This window comes from Microcaecilia unicolor, chromosome 3, assembly GCF_901765095.1.
Source record: "Microcaecilia unicolor chromosome 3, aMicUni1.1, whole genome shotgun sequence".
NCBI lineage: Eukaryota > Metazoa > Chordata > Amphibia > Gymnophiona > Siphonopidae > Microcaecilia > Microcaecilia unicolor.
This window is the reverse complement of record NC_044033.1, coordinates 52,806,493-52,829,606: the sequence shown is the minus strand read 5'-3', so window position 1 is coordinate 52,829,606 and position 23,114 is coordinate 52,806,493. Positions and strand designations below refer to the sequence as shown.

The 23,114-nt window shown below is 46.3% G+C and overlaps 1 protein-coding gene across 9 annotated transcripts in view; it reads left to right on the top strand.

The window, feature by feature from the left end:
• Positions 1-23,114, top strand: part of AFDN (afadin, adherens junction formation factor) — a 414,469-nt gene that overhangs the window by 190,840 nt on the left and 200,515 nt on the right. For all 9 annotated transcript variants that reach the window (XM_030195932.1, XM_030195930.1, XM_030195924.1 and 6 more), the window contains exons 9-10: positions 8,253-8,347; positions 9,251-9,513. In XM_030195932.1, coding sequence (XP_030051792.1) covers positions 8,253-8,347; positions 9,251-9,513 — 358 coding nt within the window. The remainder of the gene's footprint in view (positions 1-8,252; positions 8,348-9,250; positions 9,514-23,114) is intronic.

Genomic DNA, 23,114 nt, shown 5'->3' with positions numbered 1-23,114 from the left:
TGAGCTGGACGGATTCCCCTCCCCCACTTGTGTGGGGATGAGCTGGGTTAATTCCCCTCCCCCGTTTCGGCGGTGGTGAGCTGGGCAGAGTGTCCCTTCGTGGGTGTAATTCTCGAAGTGCTGAGTCCTGCGGATGGAGCTTTGATATCGACATACTGAGGAGTTTCCGGCAGCACATGACCACATATAGGGAGGCAAAAGTTTGCTCTCTATCTCCACCTGCTGGTAGATGGACACAACCCACCAGTCTATGGATTGATCAGCTATGATTAATGGAAAGAAAATTATCAGGTATGATTATACATAATTTTACCACTTAAGACAAACTGGATAAAATTAGGACAGTACTTCTGGGTAAGCATAAGTACATAAGTACATAAGTAGTGCCATACTGGGAAAGACCAAAGGTCCATCTAGCCCAGCATCCTGTCACCGACAGTGGCCAATCCAGGTCAAGGGCACCTGGCACGCTCCCCAAACGTAAAAACATTCCAGACAAGTTATACCTAAAAATGAGGAATTTTTCCAGTCCATTTAATAGCGGTCTATGGACTTGTCCTTTAGGAATCTATCTAACCCCTTTTTAAACTCCGTCAAGCTAACCGCCCGTACCACGTTCTCCGGCAATGAATTCCAGAGTCTAATTACACGTTGGGTGAAGAAAAATTTTCTCCGATTCGTTTTAAATTTACCACACTGTAGCTTCAACTCATGCCCTCTAGTCCTAGTATTTTTGGATAGCGTGAACAGTCGCTTCACATCCACCCGATCCATTCCACTCATTATTTTATACACTTCTATCATATCTCCCCTCAGCCGTCTCTTCTCCAAGCTGAAAAGCCCTAGCCTTCTCAGCCTCTCTTCATAGGAAAGTCGTCCCATCCCCACTATCATTTTCGTCGCCCTTCGCTGTACCTTTTCCAATTCTACTATATCTTTTTTGAGATACGGAGACCAGTACTGAACACAATACTCCAGGTGCGGTCGCACCATGGAGCGATACAACGGCATTATAACATCCACACACCTGGACTCCATACCCTTCCTAATAACACCCAACATTCTATTCGCTTTCCTAGCCGCAGCAGCACACTGAGCAGAAGGTTTCAGCTTATCATCGACGACGACACCCAGATCCCTTTCTTGATCCGTAACTCCTAACGCGGAACCTTGCAAGACGTAGCTATAATTCGGGTTCCTCTTACCCACATGCATCACTTTGCACTTGTCAACATTGAACTTCATCTGCCACTTGCACGCCCATTCTCCCAGTCTCGCAAGGTCCTCCTGTAATCGTTCACATTCCTCCTGCGACTTGACGACCCTGAATAATTTTGTGTCATCGGCGAATTTAATTACCTCACTAGTTATTCCCATCTCTAGGTCATTTATAAATACATTAAAAAGCAACGGACCCAGCACAGACCCCTGCGGGACCCCACTAACTACCCTCCTCCACTGAGAATACTGGCCACGCAATTCTACTCTCTGCTTCCTATCTTTCAACCAGTTCTTAATCCATAATAATACCCTACCTCCGATTCCATGACTGCAATTTCTTCAGGAGTCTTTCGTGCGGCACTTTGTCAAACGCCTTCTGAAAATCCAGATATACAATATCAACCGGCTCCCCATTGTCCACATGTTTGCTTACCCCCTCAAAAAAATGCATTAGATTGGTGAGGCAAGACTTCCCTTCACTAAATCCGTGCTGACTTTGTCTCATCAGTCCATGTTTTTGTATATGCTCTGCAATTTTATTCTTAATAATAGCCTCCACCATCTTGCCCGGCACCGACGTCAGACTCACCGGTCTATAATTTCCCGGATCTCCTCTGGAACCTTTCTTAAAAATCGGAGTAACATTGGCTACCCTCCAGTCTTCCGGTATTACACTCGATTTTAGGGACAGATTGCATATTTCTAACAGTAGCTCCGCAAGTTCATTTTTTAGTTCTATTAATACTCTGGGATGAATACCATCAGGTCCCGGTGATTTACTACTCTTCAGCTTGCTGAACTGACCCATTACATCCTCCAAGGTTACAGAGAATTTGTTTAGTTTCTCCGACTCCCCCGCTTCAAATATTCTTTCCGGCACCGGTGTCCCCCCCAAATCCAGCTGGTATCAAGCTACCAGTGCTGAATATATGGTTTTAACTGTGGTAGCTAGTGTTTTGCTTAAGGTTCAGTCAGTCATTAAAAGAAAGTTGAATTAAAAAGCCTTGTTTTAAAGGGTTTCCAGAAAGAAAGTTACTCAGATGTTAATTTCATTTCTTGAGAAAGTGTTGTGGGAAAGAATCCATGTATGACAGCACTTTCAGGAATCCATCAGTTGACTATTTTGGGACGAAGGAGTAGCTAGCTGTTAATTGCTGATTGGAATGATCTAAGGATCAAGTTGTCAAAGGTTAGACTTGAATAAATGGGAGAGATACCATAAATATTTTTGGCTTGAAGGATTTTCTGGATTTGATTGGGAGTCAGTTAAAGCTTCATAAACAGAGGAGAAAGGTGATGATGAAGCTGTATTTTATGAACAAACCTACTGGCAGCATTTTGGGACATACTGTCACTTTGATACAGTTTTGGAAAACCTAATAGCATTACAGTAGTCCAGTTGGCCTACAAGTAACTACCTGGACTCATAGGAGCCAACTTTTCAAAATGATTCGGGGGTGTTAAACACAACCCATATTCTCCCTCCACCTGCCGTCACCAAAAAAGAAAGTCTTAGCATCCAAAGATAACAAGAGGCTCCATTTTCTGAACTTTATCTTGCACACCATTCCTTATTCCTGAAACATTATTATACCATCAAAGCACTATCCCCTGCATGTTTTGAAATCCATCTTTAACACTATATGCAAATTTGGTCACAAGCACACATCCAGAACCTTATAATACCATAATAGTACTAACTCCCAGGACAAGAAGAGCTACAACCTCATGTGTGAAAAGGCAGCACTGTAAATACTACACTGGGCCCTAACAAACCAATGCACTACCTAGTGCAGTGATGGGCAACCTTTTGAGCTTGGTGTGTCAAAATTCGCCAAAAAACCGAGCATAACTCGGGTGGTGTGTCACTTCGAGAAAAAAACCATAATTTCGCTATATTTATAGTTTAAATAACAAAAATGTATAATTGTAATATATAACTGTATTTAATAAACCAAAACCTATTTATTTAACTTACCTGCTTAGTGACTTCTTTGTTCATCTGTCAGTCGGTTTCTTTTGTTGGTCTTGATATTATTTAACTTGTGTGGGGTGCCGTGAACTAAGATAAGTGAGGGGGAGGGGGAATTCTTTAACTAATCTGCCTATTAGTGACTTTTTTGTTGCTGAATTTCATTGGCTAAATCTTCAATTGAAGGTTGGTATTTTGTACACTTCAAGCCCAAGCAAGCACTACTAACTTCATCTTTCAATCTGTTTCTTTTGTTGGTTTTGATATTATTTAACGCTGAGAATAAGGTTTCACAAAACTACGTAGAGGGAAAAATTGTGAGTAAAGCCATTGCTATATTTTTCAGGGTGCTAAAAGTGTCTGGTAATCGGATCCAGGCACTCCAAATTTCCTGGTAACTCAGATATTCTCTTAATAATTGCATCTTTATTCTGCATATCGTGAAATAGAACTGGTGCACATCTTAGGAGAGTTTCTTTAATAAATTCTCCCTCACTGAGTGCTTTTCCATGCTGAGCTATGGAGTGAGCAATGCTCAAACTTGCAGATGTTAAATTTGTAGAACCTTTTACAAATTTAAGGATGGACTTAGATTGGCTCTTATAAAAGTGTAGCTGCCTGGAAATGTATTCCTTCCTTTCATCCTCACTTTTTTTCAAGAGCTGGGAATGATTAGTTTCAAAATGTCTATTTATATTCCACGTTCTGCTTACTACCGTTTCAGTACATAGAACGCAAAATGATCTGCCATTTTTTTCTATAATGCCATACATCTCGGTCCATGTCTCTTGAAAGGGTCGGCTACTGCTACTACCACTTCCTTTACTTAACCTTGGTTTTTTATTTTTTGGGTTCTACATCAGTGGGGCAGTGACAGAAGATAGAATTATAGATAGCCTGTTAGCCTTGCAGGCAATTAGGGGTTAACTAGCCTAACTGACCACCTTATGTAAATTAAGATGGCTGCCGCTATTTCTAATGGCGGGAAACGGCACCCATAGCACATGCCCTCGCCTCTCCCAGCCTCCCCCTCACCTATCTCAGCAATGATGGTCAATTAGAAATCCACGACACCCCAGAACAGTAGATTGGATGATGGTTGCTGTGGTTATGTGGTAATGGCGATCACAGGGCCCCCAGAGATGCGTCCCCCACGGCATTCCGCTGCTCTCTGCTCCGCCGGCCGGAAGTGAGGTCAAAGATCCCCTAACGGCCGTGCAGGAGCCGGGGCAGAGGGAGCAGCAGGGAGGGAACAAGCGGAGGACTCGGAGGGAGCCAATAGGAGCGCACACGGCACCCCCCCAGCGGGTAAACATGCACCGGGGGGGGGGGGGAGGTCGAGCTGCACCTGGGGGGGGGGGGGACGCATCGGCGATCCGCCCCGGGGAACGCCGCTGCTTCTCTGTATGCGGCCACATGCGGCCGCGTGTCACCGAAAATGGCTAAGCATGTCAGTACTGACACGCGTGTCATAGGTTTGCCATCATGGACCTAGTGGAACCCACCCACCACAAAAAAACAAACACAAACAAACAAGATCTCTATGCAGATACTACGTGCTAACAGAATACTGCACAGTGGTCACACATGAAAAACACATGACACAACAAATACGTCACAAGGGATCGGGGGCAGACTCAAGAAAAATGTTAGGAAGTATTTTTTCATGGAGAGAGTAGTGGATGCTTGGAATGCTCTCCTGTGGGAGGTGGTGGAAATGAAAACGGTAACGGAATTCAAATATGCGTGGGATAAGCATAAAGGAATCCTGTGCAGAAGGAATGGATCCTCAGGAGCTTAGTCAAAATTGGGAGGCGGGGATAGTGCTGGGCAGACTTATACGGTCTGTGCCAGAGCCGGTGGTGGGAAGCGGGACTGGTGGTTGGGAGGCAGGGATAGTGCTGGGCAGACTTATATGGTCTGTGCCAGAGCCGGTGGTGGGAGGCAGGGATAGTGCTGGGCAGACTTATACGGTCTGTGCCAGAGCCGGTGGTTGGGAGGCGGGGATAGTGCTGGGCAGACTTATACGGTCTGTGCCCTGAAGAACACAGGTACAAATCAAAGTAGGGTATACACAAAATTAGCACATATGAGTTATCTTGTTGGGCAGACTGGATGGACCGTGCAGGTCTTTTTCTGCCGTCATCTACTATGTTACTATGTAGGTCAATATGAAGGCAAAAATACTGAACTGGAAACTTCAAGAAGTGAGACTTGGCATACAGCAATACTAGAGAAATTGAAACTAAAATGCAAAATTACATGGAATTAAATACAGCCGCCTTAAAAAAAAAAACTACAAACTGTTCAAAACACGGCTGGATGAGCTAACCTAGTAATATTGACAATTTTAAGTTAAAGTTAAATTCTATCTCTAGAAATCTAGGTGTCTAAGTAGATTGTCATCTGTTTTAAGTTCTCAAGTTGGGAAAGTTGTAAATTCTTTCCTGCTTCTCAGAAAATTACATGTTCGCAAATTCTTTGATCTACATCTTTCGTTTACTAGTTCAATCTTTTTATACTTTCTCAACTGGACTATTGCAACTCAATATGTATTGACCGTTTGAAGCCCTGAAGACCAAATGATAGAGAATGCAGAATGCTGCAATAAGAAAAATGTTTGTATTAAAAGAGGTGTAATTGATTCATACTTACCTGCTACGATTACATTGGTTGCAGGTAGAGGCCAGGTTTCAAGTGTCTTTTATGCTCTTTAAAGCCTTTTATGGGGATATCCTGACTTAATTGATCATTTTTCCTTTTTGAATGGAAGGCATTTTAGGTCTACTAGAAATGTTTTTGTTAGGTTTTCCCTCTGTTCAGAATGTGAAGTCTTCTCGACCCTTTAAGGTCTCTATATCCTACCAAGCAGCATCTTGTTGGAACATTTTATCTGTCTCTTAGACAACTAGGGGATTATCATTAATTTAGAAAATTGTTGAAAACCTTCCTTTTTAGAAAATATATTTTAAGCTCTAATTGATGGCCTAGAATTTGGTCTGTTACGATCGCCTTTTTCTTTTTTTTTTTTTTTTATTCTTTCTGAAGAATTCTTCAGATTTTTTTAGTTGTTACCTACACTGAACTTGTTGGTAGTTGTGGGTTATAAGATTATAATAATGCAATATATTTGTATTTTGGGTTCCAAACTCAAGTGTTTCCTGACTCTTTTTGTACAATGCAAAGGAGGCGCAGAGGTTTTCTAGAGCTTAGGACCAGAGTTCTGGCCTTGGGTGCTTTGTGACTTGTGGACACAAACAGTTTTCTTTTTTAAAACCTAGACAGCTGACTGGTTTCTTCTCTAGCCTTTAGAAAATCTGTTAGTGGCTAAAACTTGAGTTAAAAATCTACCACTGGTTGGACGACTTGCCGATTTCTTTATTGCCTTGATATAATTTTTATTTTCTATATATATTTTTTTCCTGTTGAAATCCCCAAGTTGAAATCTAGTGGGCTAAAATAAGTTTTTGTGGTATTATATGGTGTATTTCCTCGCTCATAATTTTTCATTAATATTTTTCACGTTTTCTGAATGTAGTCTTTTGAAATTCATTAAAGTCAGGAATTTGAGTAGGCCAATCCAAAACCTTAATTTTGTTTCTCCTCATCCATTCAGATGTAAACTTGCTTTAGTGTGTTGCATCATTGTATTGTCACATAACCCAGTTAAGCTTCCGCTCATGGAGAGATAAGATATTCTCCTTAATTTTTTGGTACAGTGTGGTTTTCATGGTTCCTTAAAAAATGGCAAGTTCTCCAGGTCCTTAAGCTGCAAAGCATCTCCACACGGTCAAACTACCACCATGCTTGATTGCCAGATTTATTGGGACCTGTGTTATCCAAATAGTTCTACTTTTGACTGTCCATAAAGCATTATCCCAAAATTCTTGAGGATCCATCAGGTGTGTGTTCTCAAATCTGAGACCAGCATTGATCCTCTTCTTGGATAGCAGTGGTTTCTGCCTTGCTACTTTCCAGTGAATCCCATTTTTGCTTGGTCTTTTCATATTGTGAGGTCATGAACATGAACCTTAGCTAAGGCTATAGAGGCCTACAGTTATTTGGATGATCTGAGAAGTTTTGTGACCTCCCAGATTTATTGCCACTGTGTCCTTGGAATAATTATTGCAGGCTGGCCACTAATGGTAAGATTTATCACCACTGTTCCAAGTTTTCTCCATTTGGGGATAGTAGCTGTCACTGTGCATAACGTTCTTGAAGAAACTCATGGTGAGGTTTAGGTTCAACAGGGCTGGTTGCAGTCTAGCCTGGCTGTGTTCAATCAGTCAAATCTAATTATCAATTAACTTTGGTCAATTGATTAAGAGGGCAGCTAATTTTTCATATTGGTGATATGGGTGTTGGATATCTTTGTTCCTTAAACTATTGTGTTTACTCTGGTTCCTTTTATCTAATATTACATTTTGTTTAAAAATCAGAAACCCATTCAGTGTGACACATGCAGTGATAGGGGAAGTCAGCAGGTGGGGAACTTTCACATCGCTGTAGATGTAAATACTAACATGAAATATGTTAAAAGTAGTCAAATGTATTGTGTGGAGAATGAGTGGATGTCCATGTTCGGTTCCTCTTTCAGGATGCATTTAATAGTAAGCGCTGTTTTCTGTTTTGTTTTTTCTAGCAAAAAAAGTGCTTGTGCTGAAATGCCATGCCTTTCATTCATGGTGGGGTGGCTACTGCAAGCAACCATAGAATTTATGAAAAGGCAGAATTGGTGTGGAGAGCCTGCCAGTACTCAATACCCCAGAGTCCCCCCCCCCCCCCCCCCCCCCCCCCCGAAAAGAGGCCTGATAGTAAGCTGCGTAATTGTAAATTCAGACAGTTTGAGATCATGTGCTTTCCCTTTAGTAAATGTTGACAATAAGTAGTAATTTTTCAGCTTGATTGGGAAAGAATCCCTTTCACTAACAAACCAGAACTGGAAGAATTTAATTTCATAAGAGAGTCACCTACTTTAAGGTTAATTTTATTTTGTGAAGTTTCAGGTTTGTAGATGAATTTAACAAGACAATGAAGTTTCCTGTGCTCTTTACCACAGATGGTTCAGATTCCAGAGATAAGCCAAAACTTTATCGTTTGCAGTTAAGTGTGACAGAAGTTGGGACAGAAAAGATGGACGAAACTTCCATTCAGGTAAGGATAGGTTTGGTTTTTTTTTTCCTTCTTCAGGAATGCTGTAAATTATTACTGATGCTGATTTGGCCCAATTTTGAAAGATTTTGTTGGTGTCTGTCCAAAATATATATGTATTCATATGAAACCTAGAACAGTTTTTGAAAGATTCCAGACTTCTTTCTGAAAAATCCCAGGTTTTAGACTCTGAAAAAGCTAAATTTTTGAAGCATTAGAAGCATACACTGTTTCTGGGACTGCCTAAAGGTAAAGCAATTTTGGTGTTCAGTTTGGTCATACCTGGCAAACATCAGCCCCTGGACAGCTGCTCCTGAGAATTGTTGGATGATGATACTGATATAATGGAGGGCAACCGAGTTTCTGGTTTGTTTTTGCGTAAAGCTTCTCTGATTGGTAAGTGCTGAACCACTGACGTTTATCCAGTGGCGCAATCAGATGTATGAGTTATTGTGTATGGTGTGTTTAACAGTAGACTCTAGGAGCAATAAAAGCAAAAATTAGTTCCTCTGTATCTGGTCTCCATATCTCAATACCTTATCCTTACTGGTTTAATCAGCTATTTTGAACACCTTAACCCTGTAAACTATTTGTATAGATCAGTTGTTAAGCGGCAATGTAACTGTTGACGTTTTTGCTCCAGATATATGAAGCAGAAGTTTGATATTAGTATAGGGAGCTGGTTTTTACTTGTTACGTTAATACAGTGAATGTTTTTCATTGATAGTCTTTTTATTGTTGAGAATGTGTTCTTTGATTTGTGACAAGATGGGATATCAAATTAATAAACCAAAATGCTAGATAATTAAGCAAAAAAACTAAATTCTGTGATATAGAAACTGATGAAAGTGAAGTCTGATAAGAATTTGTAGTTGTTTAGTTATTGAAGTTCAACTGTTTTGGCAGCTGTTTGGCCCTGGAATCCAGTCTCACCATTGTGACCTCACCAGCATGGATGGAGTGGTGACTGTTACCCCACGAAACATAGATGCAGATATTTATGTTGAAGGTCAGCGAATCTCAGAGACGACTATGTTGCAGAGTGGAATGAAGGTGCAGTTTGGGTCATCTCATGTGTTTAAGTTTGTGGATCCCAGTCAAGACCCTATTATTAGTAAAAGAGCCCCGGATGGAGGTCATGTAGTCAAAATCCCGAGGCAGAAGTCTGGGTAAGTAAGGAACACATAATGGAATGTTATATTAAAAAAAAATCTTTTTTTCTTAAATAAGATGTTCCATGTACCAAGAATAAATCGGTAACCCTTGATTATTTTTGTTGGGTATGCTGCTTTATGAGATTGGCACCATGGGTTATTTGGTGCTGAGTAGGTGCGCATTTTCCTTCAATAATATGACTTGTATGGTGGATGGAAAAGGAAAGAGCATTGAAGTAGAATTGAACCAAACACAAGTAGGTAATAACTGAAGTCTTCAGGATGGAACATGTTCCAGAACTCAGAACTAGTGTAAAATTCTGAGCATGCACGGCCCTTCCTTTCTGCTACAGTCCCCTTTAATCTTCAGTTTTGTTGTTTTCTTTTCTGCCGAATAGATGCTGAAACAAAGCTTTCCAACTTTTTTCATTGAAAAGTCTTCTCTAGTTTTCTTAGGTTGTGATTCTTCTCTTGCTTAATGTTTTGTAAATTTATTTTTATTTTTTGTTGATGCTACGGAACAGAATGATAGCTAACAATAAGCTCTTATTTGTTTGGGTTTAGTTCATCACCAGGAGGGGGGTTATGCATCATGCATGTCATTGTGAACTTGGAAGGAATAGTTTCATTTGGCTTGTTGACCATTATGAAGAATTGAGGAGCTATGAAAAACAAAAATCTTCAGTGCAGAAATCTGATGACTCTGCAGTTCAGATCTTCCTCCTTTGATGCTTCCATCTCCTCATGCAGTGATTTCAAAAGTCCTGTTGTGAAAGTGTGACGGGGTGTATGTGTGGTGTATGTGTTTTCATGGGGCAGTGGAGGATCCCCAACCCTGTGAAGGTACAAAAACTAGACCTAGAGAGTATACAAACAAAAAAAAGCAACACTGGGCTTCAAGACCTTTTAGGACAACAATTTTGGTGAGCAGTTAGTCCCTTTGCCCACTTACACAGTTAGGGTGAGGGTAGTGGAACCCTGCTTGGGGCAGTGGCAGGAGGCGACTAACCTTTCCAGAATTTATTATGATTCCCTGAGCATTGGGAGCGAGAGACAAGTACCCAGCGATAGGACAAAGATCTCTATTAACATATGATTTGCATAGGCAGACTGAGGACTGTGCTTTTCAACACGATCAGAAGAAAGGAGGAAAAGGACCTTATTTGCCCTGAGAGGGGGCAAGGTTGGGATTGTTGGGGTACCACCGGACTACATAAAGCCAGAAGGTGGTTAGATTATTGGGGGGGGGGGGGGGGGCTGATCAAGACCCGACATCAGGGGAGACCAGGGGATTGGAGGTTAATCTCTCCCTTTCCGGATGTGACAGACGCTTCAGCTGGATTATCATCATGGATGGTTCTATTGTTGGATAGCTTACGATTATCATGGACTAACCTTTTATAGTTTATTGAATTTGATATACCGCTTTCCTTGCAAGCAAAATAAAGTGGTTTACAATAAAAATAACAGAAATTTATGTTAAAAAAGGAGGGAAAAGAACTCCATTTATAGATAGGACAGAGCCTATTAACACTCAAACACTAATATCTAATCATAAAAGTAACTGCATCATTCATGTCCAACATAGAAACAGGACACTACAGTGAAGGTTATAAAATCAAGCTCAGATACCCAATCATAAATATTGGTCACCCTACATAACCTAGTATAAACTTCCCATTGCAGGTCTATCCCCAACTAGCTGAAACAAATGGGTTTTCAGCAAGGTATGGAAAGACTAGTAGGGCACTTCAATTTGAATTTGCTGTGGTAGTGAGTTCCACAGTGCTGATGACATGAAATAAAAGGCACTAGACCTTGTAGATTCCCACTGAGCTTTAGAAAGGAGGTGGGAGAACCAACCCTGTTATCCTTTCAGTGAACAAAGAGTGCGGGAAGGGGTGTACAGAATCACCATAGAAGCAAGGTAAATAAGGACACCACTAATAGAGAACCTTTGCAGGGCAGGGTGAAAATTTAAACTTGATCCTGAAATCAGTAGGAAGCTAGTGTAACCACTGGAGTAAAGCTGAGGCATGATCATAACAGTGGGACTCGCAAAGTATACAGGGGTCACAACGGTGGGCCGTTGCACCAGCTGCAGGGTCTATAACTGTTTGAGATTATTGTCTTGTTCTAATGGTGAGCCCTTAGATTCCCTAAGGCCCGCAAGGCCTAAGAGGGCAGCCGAGCACCCCGAATCTTCACCCGCGGCGACCGCCGTTCACCGAGGGTTGAGCCCCCAGCTGCGGGCGGTCAGCAGGACTGCTGGAACCGCGGGGTGACGGCTGACCCGGCTGGTAGTCAGAATGCAGTCTTAGAAGCACGACTGGCAAGGGCGGCCAGCAAGTAGCACAGTCTCTGGAAATGGACTAGCAGACCGCTAGCGATATCACAGTCTCTAAAGAAGGGCTAGCAGGACGGCTAGCCGGGATTACGACTTCTGGAGAAAGGCTAGCAGGACGGCTAGCTGAGAAGGAACACAGTCTCCGCAGGAGTGCTAGCAGGACGGCTAGCTGAAGAGGAACACAGTCTCCGCAGGAGTGCTAGCAGGACGGCTAGCTGAAGAGGAACACAGTCTCCGCAGGAGTGCTAGCAGGACGGCTAGCTGAAGAGGAACACAGTCTCCGCAGGAGTGCTAGCAGGACGGCTAGCTGAAGAGGAACACAGTCTCCTCAGGAGTGCTAGCAGGACGGCTAGCTGAAGAGGAACACAGTCTCCACAGGAGTGCTAGCAGGACGGCTAGCTGAAGAGGAACACAGTCTCCGCAGGAGTGCTAGCAGGACGGCTAGCTGAAGAGGAACACAGTCTCCTCAGGAGTGCTAGCAGGACGGCTAGCTGAAGAGGAACACAGTCTCCACAGGAGTGGGAACACTCCGGGGTCCTCTGTGTCGGCTTCTGAATGAACGAAACGGAAGCACTGGGTCTCTTCCGTTTCATTGTTTAAATCCCCCGCCAACCATCCCCTCACCGGGCGAGGAGCCAATCCCCCCGGTCCTGGCAGGCAAGGAACGCCTGGATTGGCCAAGCCTGCCTTGCAGGCGGAGTCTCAACATTAAAGCGCCAATCCGGCGCGAGTAGGCGGAGCTTCCTCGTTGGTCCGCTCCGGCCCAGGAAGACGATGACGCCGGCGCCGCCATCTTGACCGGCGTGCTCCCTTCTTTGAGGCCGGCGCTTGTTCCAGCGGGTCGCCGGCCTCGGCCCGAGCCGCGGCAGCGCTGGCTCCGTCGGCGCCGCGTCTCCGCTGCCCGGAACCCCACGAGCCCCGATGACCATCGCTCCCCCCAGCGGGAGCACAGGTAAGGGCCCGGAACAGGACAGTATCCTCCCCGGATGCCCCCTTCCCCCTGGGCCCGGGTTTGGAAGGATATCGGGCGTGGAAGGCCTTGACCAATTCTGGAGCATGTACATTCGCCGCGGGCTCCCAGGAGTTATCTTCGGGACCAAAATACTTCCAAGATAATAAGTAATACAGCCTTCCCCGTCGCTTCTTAGAATCCAGCACCTCCTCTACTTCATACTCCGGATCTGGGTTAACCTCGAGAGCTTCATCCTCGGATTGGTGAGGGTGCCATCGGGACCCACGAAACCTCTTCAGTAAAGAGATGTGGAAGGCGTTGTGCACGCGTAGGGTCCTCGGGAGCTGCAACCGATATGTTACGGTTCCAATTCGTTCCTGGATAGCATAAGGTCCAATGTACTGAGGTCCCAGCCTCTGGGAGGGCACCCGGAGTCTCAGGTACTTTGTACTTAGCCATACCTTCTGCCCCGGCTGGAGCACTGGGGCGGGTCGCCGGTGGCGATTGGCAAAGACTTTATCCTTGGCAGCGGTTTTCTGTAGTTGTTCCCGAGCCATTTCCCAAACCTTCTGCAGCTCCGCTAGGGTTTGGTCCCCCCCGGGGGTTAAAGCTGAAGAAGGGAACGGCCCTGGAAGCCTAGGATGTCGCCCGTATACCAAGAAGAACGGAGAATGTCCTGAGGATGAGTGTTCACTTTGGTTATAGGCAACCTCAGCCCATGGAAGTAGAGAGGCCCAGTTATCTTGACGTTTGTTGATAAATGCCCGCAAGAATCCTTTCAATGTTTGGTTAATCCTCTCGACCATGCCGTTGGTTTGGGGGTGGTAGGCGGACGAAAAGTGAGTCTCTACCCCCAAAGCCGTACACAAGGCTCTCCAGAAGCGTGAGGTGAATTGAGGTCCTCGGTCACTGACGATCCGACTGGGCAGCCCATGTAACCGAAAAATGTGCTGAATGAAGGATTGTGCTAGAGAGGCCGCCGATGGAAGGCTCGGTAATGGAATAAAATGAGCCATTTTAGAGAAACGGTCTACCACGACCCAAATCACGGTGTGACCCTGGGAGCGGGGAAGGTCAGTGATGAAATCCATGGATAATTCCGTCCAAGGAGCGGTCGGTACCGGCAGTGGTTGTAGGTCCCCCACGGGGGCCCCAACTAGGGGCTTAGTCCGTGCACACACAGGGCACGAAGTGACAAATTGGAGAATATCTTGCCTCATCCGTGGCCAGTGATACTGTCTCGCAATGAACCGGAGGGTCTTCTGGTACCCGAAATGCCCGGCCCATCTAGATGAGTGACCCCATTGCATTACTCTGTCTCGGTCGGCGGCCGGCACTAACTCCTTAGTCAGCGCAACCTCTCCTGTAGCCGCACTGAGACATGTTGGGTCTAACATGGGGTGGATCTCTGTGGTTTCCTCAGGAACTTCAAATGCTCGAGAGAGCGAGTCCGCCGGGGTATTCTGAGAAGCCGCCCGGAATACTAACTGAAAGTGAAACCGGGCAAAGAATAATGACCATCGGGCCTGTCGGGGATTTAACCGCTGAGCCTCTTGAAGATACAGGAGGTTCTTGTGGTCAGTGATTACCGTAAATCGGTGCTCCGCTCCCTCCAGCAGGTGCCTCCACTCCTGCAGGGCTAATTTCAGGGCCAAGAGTTCTCTATCCCCTACCGTATAATTCCGTTCTGCAGGGGAGAACTTACGTGAGAAGAATGAGCAAGGTTGACGTCGGCCTTCGGGGTTGACTTGCGAAATGACTGCCCCAGCCCCCAGGGCGGACGCGTCCACTTCTACAATAAAAGGTTTCTCGGGATCCGGCGCCAACAGGATGGACGCTGAATTGAACGCCTCCTTTACCTGACGAAAAGCCGCTTGCGCCTCTGGCGGCCAATCCCGGACCCTCGCGTTCTTTCGGGTGAGCGCCGTCAGCGGAGCTGTCAGTTGGGAATACTGAGGAATAAATTGGCGATAATAGTTCGCGAACCCCAGGAAACGTTGCAGTGCCTTTAGTCCCAGCGGTTGTGGCCACTCTCGAATCGCCCGGAGTTTGTCCGGCTCCATCTGTAAGCCCCCGGGTAACAAAATATGTCCTAAAAAGGGTATTGATCGCTGATGAAAGGCGCACTTACTAAGTTTAGCAAATAGACGGGCTTGTCGTAACCGGTGCAGCACTGCACGGACGTGGCCCGTATGCTCAGCGGGGTCTTTGGAATAAACCAGGATGTCATCCAGGTATACAATTACCGTGGAGTTCAGCAAATCCTCGAGCACATAGTTGATAAGTCGCTGAAACACCGCAGGGGCAATTACATAGGCCGAATGGCATCACCCGGTATTCGAAATGTCCCTCGTGGGTGTTGAAAGCCGTCTTCCATTCGTCCCCGGACCGGATTCGAACTAAATTGTAGGCTCCCCGCAAATCCAGCTTAGTAAACATCTGTGCTCCTTGTAGCCTGTCAAAGAGCTCGGGAATGAGCGGCAGAGGGAACCGATCCTTCACTGTGATGGCATTTAACCCTCTATAGTCAATACAGGGCCTCAAGGATCCATCCTTCTTGGTGACAAAAAAGAATCCCGCCCCCGCTGGGGACGTGGAGGCCCGGATTAACCCTTTCCGCAGGTTCTCCCGGATGTATTCTTGCATTACCTTGGACTCTCCTCGGGACAGGGTATACAGTCGGCCCCTAGGTGGCATGGTATCCGCCTTTAAATTAATGGCACAGTCGAAAGACCGATGCGGCGGTAGCACCTCCGCTTCCTTTGGATTAAACACATCTGCGAAGTCTCTATACTCCATTGGTAGAGAGTCCAGCTCTACCCGTCCCCCACCGGGCCCTATATTTAATGCCGGGCAGCTGCCAGTCCGGGTCTTACAAAAACTTTCCTGACAGGAGCAACCCCAAGCCTGGATACTTCCCCCGGTTCAGTCGATAACCGGACTGTGACACCGCAGCCACGGCAGTCCTAGGACCACTGGGTGAATGGTCCGGGATAGTACCAGGAATTGGACTTCCTCCCGGTGATTCTCCCCCACCTGCAATTCCAACACGGGGGTGATCTCCGTGACCGGTTGGGGTAGAGTAGTTCCTTGGATGGTGGTTATTTGCAGCGTCGGCCTGCGCGGAAGCGTAGGCCAGCCCATTTGCTGCAGCAGTTCGAGCCCGATGAAGTTACCCCCGGAACCAGAGTCCACCAGGGCCCGGGTCTGGATCGTGGCCTCTTGCCACCGTAACATTACTGGCAGTGTTATCAAGGAGTCCGGTAGGGGAGCAGAGTGCCCCAAGAACCCTCCCCTCAGGGTGCCTTGGGGGAAGCGTTTCCCGGCCGGACGGGGCATGTCCGGATGAAATGTCCAGCCTCACCACAATAGAGGCACAGTCCATTGGACAAGCGTTTCTTCCTGTCTGAGGGAGCCAGCCGTTGGCGGCCCATTACCATCGGCTCCTCCCCATCCTCCTTGGAGTCCCGGTTCCCATGGCGAGGAGACGGCCCTTTGCCCATCCGGGACGTTCCCCGCGCCCACTTCTGTCGCTCCGCCCGGGCTCTAGCCCGCTCCTGGAACTGGGTGTCGACTCGTATACAGAGCGAAATCAGGGCTTCCAACTGTCCGGGAACTTCCCGTCCAGCCAGTTCGTCCTTGATCCGCTCTTGTAAGCCTTCCATAAAGATGGCCATCAAGGACTCCGGATTCCAACGCAGCTCCGTGGCTAGGGTCCGAAACCGAATGGCATAATCGGCCACCGTCCCCTCTCCCTGATGGATCCGCAGCAGTTCCGACGCTACGGAGGATGGTCTGCCAGGAAGGTCGAACACCATCCGGAACCGGCGCTGAAATTCACTGTAGTCATCCAGGATGGGGTCCTGTTGTTCGTTTAGGGGAGCCACCCACGCCTGGGCTTTCCCTTCACAAATGCCCATAATGTAGCCCACTTTACTTTGGTCCGAAGCAAATGCCTCTGGTTGCATCCGGAAGGCCAGGTTGCATTGGTTGAGGAACCCCCGACAACCTCCGGGAGTCCCATCATAACGTGCTGGTTCAGGGAACCGAGGTCCCGTGCGGAACCCTCCCAACCGGGGAGCTGCTGCGGCCCCCTGGACCGCAGCGGCCTGGTTCTGTACCTGAAGTGTAGAAAGTTGAGAACACACATTCTGGAGCGCCCCAGACAGGGCGTTCAGCTGCTCCTGCTGCTGCTGAAGTACCTTGGCCAGGTCCCGTAGGTCAGGTTGCGTCGGCGAGCTCATGGCTTCCGTTTCCTGTCTTGTTCTAATGGTGAGCTCTTAGATTCCCTAAGGCCCGCAAGGCCTAAGAGGGCAGCCGAGCACCCCGAATCTTCACCCGCGGCGACCGCCGTTCACCGAGGGTTGAGCCCCCAGCTGCGGGCGGTCAGCAGGACTGCTGGAACCGCGGGGTGACGGCTGACCCCGGCTGGTAGTCAGAATGCAGTCTTAGAAGCACGACTGGCAAGGGCGGCCAGCAAGTAGCACAGTCTCTGGAAATGGACTAGCAGACCGCTAGCGATATCACAGTCTCTAAAGAAGGGCTAGCAGGACGGCTAGCCGGGATTACGACTTCTGGAGAAAGGCTAGCAGGACGGCTAGCTGAGAAGGAACACAGTCTCCGCAGGAGTGCTAGCAGGACGGCTAGCTGAAGAGGAACACAGTCTCCGCAGGAGTGCTAGCAGGACGGCTAGCTGAAGAGGAACACAGTCTCCGCAGGAGTGCTAGCAGGACGGCTAGCTGAAGAGGAACACAGTCTCCGCAGGAGGGCTAGCAGGACGGCTAGCTGAAGAGGAACACAGTCTCCTCAGGAGTGCTAGCAGGACGGCTAGCTGAAGAGGAACACAGTCTCCGCAGGAGTGCTAGCAGGACGGCTAGCTGAAGAGGAACACAGTCTCCGCAGGAGTGGGAACACTCCGGGGTCCTCTGTGTCGGCTTCTGAATGAATGAAACGGAAGCACTGGGTCTCTTCCGTTTCATTGTTTAAATCCCCCGCCAACCATCCCCTCACCGGGCGAGGAGCCAATCCCCCCGGTCCTGGCAGGCAAGGAACGCCTGGATTGGCCAAGCCTGCCTTGCAGGCAGAGTCTCAACATTAAAGCGCCAATCCGGCGCGAGTAGGCGGAGCTTCCTCGTTGGTCCGCTCCGGCCCAGGAAGACGATGACGCCGGCGCCGCCATCTTGGCCGGCGTGCTCCCTTCTTTGAGGCCGGCGCTTGTTCCAGCGGGTCGCCGGCCTCGGCCCGAGCCGCGGCAGCGCTGGCTCCGTCGGCGCCGCGTCTCCGCTGCCCGGAACCCCACGAGCCCCGATGACCATCGCTCCCCCCAGCGGGAGCACAGGTAAGGGCCCGGAACGGGACAATTATACTTGGTAATCTCTGCATAGATAATATTGCAGTGATCGTACCTAGAATGGAGGAACACATAGAACAAGGAACAAAGTGTATTAAAGTTCAGCAAGCTATGGATTGCCTTTAATCTACCAAGGAAAACGAAACTTGGGAAATATGGGGGGGGGGGGGGGGGGGGCAAAAGATGAATCCAAGATAACTCCTAGATATCTAAAAGATGGAACAGGGACAATATATCAAACAGAAAAGGGGAGATGGTGGCAATGAGGCATCAGGGATCCAGCAAACTACAGTCTTCTCAGGGTTCAGAAATAGTCTGTTTTTCAGCCACTGTGCTACTGAAAGAAAACATTCCTGGAGAGGTTATAAGTCGATAAAATTTGCATTGGTATAATAAACTAAAAGAAAATCGGCATTTGAATATGAACTAATTCCTACAGACTGAAAGAGCAAAGCCAGTGGGCTGACATAGGTTGAAGAGCATAGATAAAAGCACTGACCCCTGAGGGACACCACAAGTTAAAGAAAAAAAGAGCAGAATGGGATGATGATTGAGTTACTTGAAACGACTGCTGACTTAAAGAAAAGAAAAAAAGCTGAGACCCATTCGAAAACCACACCAGAGATACCTAAAGAGGACAAACAGTGTAACAGAAGTTTATGATTTATAAGATCAAAAGCTGCTGAAAGATATGAGATCAAGAGGGCAATTTTGCCTTGTTCCAGATTGCTATGAAGCTCACTTGAAGTCCATGATCACTGTTTCCGTTCTGAAACCAGCCCTGAATCCTGGCTTGTGTGGATTTAGTGCGTTAGTGGACTCAGTATAAGCTTGAAGTTCTAAAACTACAGATTCCACAACTTTAGCAAGAAAAGGCAAATTTTGATACTGTCGATAATTTGTAGCCTGTAAAGGATCTAAATCTGGTTTCTTCAAAATAGGTTTAATGAGAGCTGTAGTTTGCCAGAAGGGAAACTGTTAGTGAGAATGGAGTATAATCAAGATAGTAAACCAACAGAAGGTAGAGTAAGCCAACTTGATGGGATAGGATCCAGTGGACAGAATGTGCTATGTACATTGTGTTACTATATTAGAGAAGGATTCTAGTGACAGGATGTTAAAAGAAGTCCAAGTTGGTCGTACAACTTGAGCAGATGAAGGGGGAGGTGAGAGGTGGAAAATTTGTCTGAAGTGACACAATTTTAGTAGAAAAACAAGTTAAGACTGATAGGTGGGCATTGTTGTTAAACGTTGTGGTATGCTTTGTTGAAGAGATATGTCTTCAGAGATTTACGAAAGTTAGTTCGTAGACTGTTCTTAAGTTACGTGGTAGTGCATTCCACATCTGTGTGCCCGTGTATGAAAAGCTGGACGCATGTGTTAGTCTGTATTTGTTTTTTACAGCTTGGGAAGTGTAAGTTAAGGAATGTGTGGGCTGACCATTTAGCATTCCTGGGTGGTAAGTCAACAAGGTCTAGCATGTAGGCTGGCGCATCTCCGTGATTGATTTTATGGACTAATGTGCAGATCTTGAATGTGATGCATTCCTTAAGTAGCAACCAGTGTAGCTTTTCTCTAAGGGATTTTGCACTTTCGTATTTTGTCTTTCTGAATACGAGTCTGGCTGCAATGTTCTGGGCTGTCTGGAGTTTCTTGATGATTTGTTTTTTGCAGCCAGTATAGAGTGCATTGCAGTAGTCAAGGTGACTCGCGTTGAGGATATCAGCGAGGTGATCAGTTGGTCATGTTTTGTTCGGTTGACGCTGACCCGCTGGTTGTTGATGATTCCTCCCGCCACTCTCCTACACCCTCCGCAATCCGTTTGGCCCGGGTGCTCCTTCACTGTCGGTGCTGGGTTGCGGGAGTGTATCGGCGTCCAGTTTTGTTTGGCAGACGCTAACCCGCTGGTTATTGATTCCTCCCGCCGCTTTCCGACACCTCTGTAGTCCGTTTGGCCTGGGTGCTCCTTCGCAGTTGGTGCTGGGTTGTGGGAGTGTATCGGCGCCCAGTTCGTGGAGTTCAGGGCTCCGGTCCAGAAGGAGGTTGTCCGTGGGTCGTCGTGGGACAGTTCCGACTCACTGGCCCTGGTCATTCCCTCTCCTGAGCTTCCCGGCCTCTATGTCCAGGTGAAGCCGTCTGCCCGGGTACGTCGAGGTTAGGGCTGACCAGGCTACGCAGCAGGGATGGACCGCCGACGTCAACCCGCCAGAGCTCCTGTCCGGGACGGAGCTGCTCTCGACCGCCGTGGGACGGGTCCGATTCACCAACCCTGGTCGCTCCCTCTCTCGGGTTTCCTGTCCTCCACGGCCAGGTGAGGATCTTCCAGGTGAGAGCTACCCACGCGGTAGGGTGGGATCGTTGGCTTCGGCTCATCTGGAGGGTCCTCTGGCACGAGGGAGAAGCGGCGATTCAGCAGTGATTAGCACCTGGGTTAGGTAGTTTGGAGGTTGGTGATCAAATAATCCAGTGGCTGGCGGTCTCGCTTCTGACTGCGTTCCGATCAGGGTCTTTGGAGGAGCATCGGCTCCGTGACCCTTAGTCGGCGGCCATCTTTATGATCATATGATTCAAAAGTGATCATAAAATGCCATTACCTTAGTGCTAAAGACAGTAATAATGGCACCACATTAAAGTGCAAGAAGTTAGAAAATGCTTAAGTATTATCCTGCACATAAGCTATCTTGCAGTTTTCATGCAACAAGAACTTGGTACCCATGTGGCTCAGACCACCTTCTGCTCCAGTGGTGGATCTAATTGTACCAATGAGTCTTCTGTACAGAGATCCTGCCAACATAGAACATGTACATATGCCCTCTTCTTTTCCTGTTCATGTGTGAGAATCTGTGCTTTTTACCTCCTGTACGGCACCGGAAACAGTCTTCCATGAAAGACCTCTTAACCTTGATGTCCCAGTTCTGGTTATCACGGCAGTTTTCTTCCTCATCAAACTGTTTGCTTTTAGCAGAACAGCCCCATTCATTTTTCTGGCAAATGTTCAATCTAGTTGAGGCATATCTGCATGACAAGTGACTAATAGAATGGGAGAAATGGTCAGGATATAATAGCAACCTTAAAAAGGTAACTAAGCTTGATTTGATTATGGTTTGAAAGGGAGCATGGCACACAAGCAGTCTCATCCAGGGAAAAAGTATAGTAAGGTAGAAAACGTGGATTCAGCAGTTAGAAATGGAGAAGTGTACAACTAAGTGACTTGACAGATGAATGGACTGAGAATGAGTATACCACAGAGAAGTAAATAATCAGGAGTTGAGGGAAAGCATTTGTAGGTGAAGTTTGAGATGTATGTGAAAGTAGATGGGAACCCAGTGTATTGACCTGAGAATATAGGTGTATTTCTTACAGATCAAGTTTCCAACCTTTTTGGCTGTGTGGATCTCTTATTAATCTTCAAAATGTTCAATGACACCCCTCTCCCCCAGATCATCCCCACCACTCTTCCTAGATATCTTCCCACAAGCTCTAATCTTGCCCCCATCTAGCTCCCTTCTTTCTGTCTCATCTCTTACCCCCTTCTCTTCAACCTGTCTTTATTTTCCTATCCAGCCAGTCTCCATTAGCTTGTCTTTCTCCTGTTCCCCTTTACAGTCCGCATCAGTCTCTCCCTCTAGCCAGTCAGTTCCATGTTTCCCACATCATTGTATCTCTCCCTCTTCTCACCTGTTGATTCTGCTGATGTTGGTTCTGGTCTTTACAGCTGCCTCTAATTACACCTCTTCTGGAGCCATTCCTGGCCTGGCCCTACCCAGCCCTATGCCCGCTTCTGGTACCTGTTGCTTTTGACATGTGCAACCACTTTCAATCCTACTCCCATAGCTGCTGCTTCTTCCATCACCCACTGTTACTGATTTTGCTATTTAGCATCCTCACTACTGCTGATATCCTGCTTCTACAGCAGCCTCTGTATTCTGTTTACATGGATTATAGCAACATGAAATATTTCCACAGGTTGCTATAGGTATATGCAGAAGAGTGCAATACCAGTAGTTACAGGATTAATAGTAACTTAACTTGTTTTGATGTCTTATTCTCTGTAATATTAAAAATAAATGAAATTATATAAATTTTGTATATAAAGCAAGAAATATTTTTCAAGTTCTTGGTCATCTTGTGCTAGTACAAAATAATTTTTAGCTTATTGTACACTTAAACTTATAAATGAAAGCTTGTTTTCACTGATTATTTTATTTCAATTTATATTCCACTTTTGTCTAAAGCGGAGTATTAGTCAGTATACATTATATGATAGAATTGCTTTTGTGGAATTGTTAATTTTATCTGTAAAATGTAAAAACATTTAAAATATGACAGTGCTATGATGGTGACTTCCAGCAAGAATATCACTGTCTGTCAGGGCTTGCATGTTACACTACCTTAAAGTTAATATCATTCTATGACATGTTGGGTCAGACTAAAAATCTATTGAGCCCAGCATCCTGGCTCCAGTGGCCAGTCGAATTGCTTAAATTGTTTGGAAGTGTATCTAGCATTTGGTGATATCTGAACTTGAGTATGCATCTCCTTTTGCTGCTGTTTTTTTCTTTTTCTTTATTGACCCAAAAGCTTCCTCGTACTTCTTTGGTCTCCCAGCGCAATGTGAACTGTTTTCTAATAGGCTAATAAACACTCATGCTACCATATCTTATTAGAAGCCAGCTCAGGTTGATCTGGAATGTCACAGGAATATGAAGCGTCTAGGTCAAATTTCCAAATAAAAATCGATGGAACAAACACTGATCAAACTAACCAGTCAAAAACAAGAGTAAAAGATGATGCATTCTCAAATCCCCTGCGTGTTCCTTCCTCTCTCCCCCCCCCCACCCAAATTTTTATAACTTTTGTCTCTTTAGCTTGGAAAAGAGATGGCTGAAGCGGGTATGATAGAGGACTATAAAGTCCTGAGTGGTACAGAATGGATAAAAGTGAACTGATGTTTTTTGTTTTTGTTT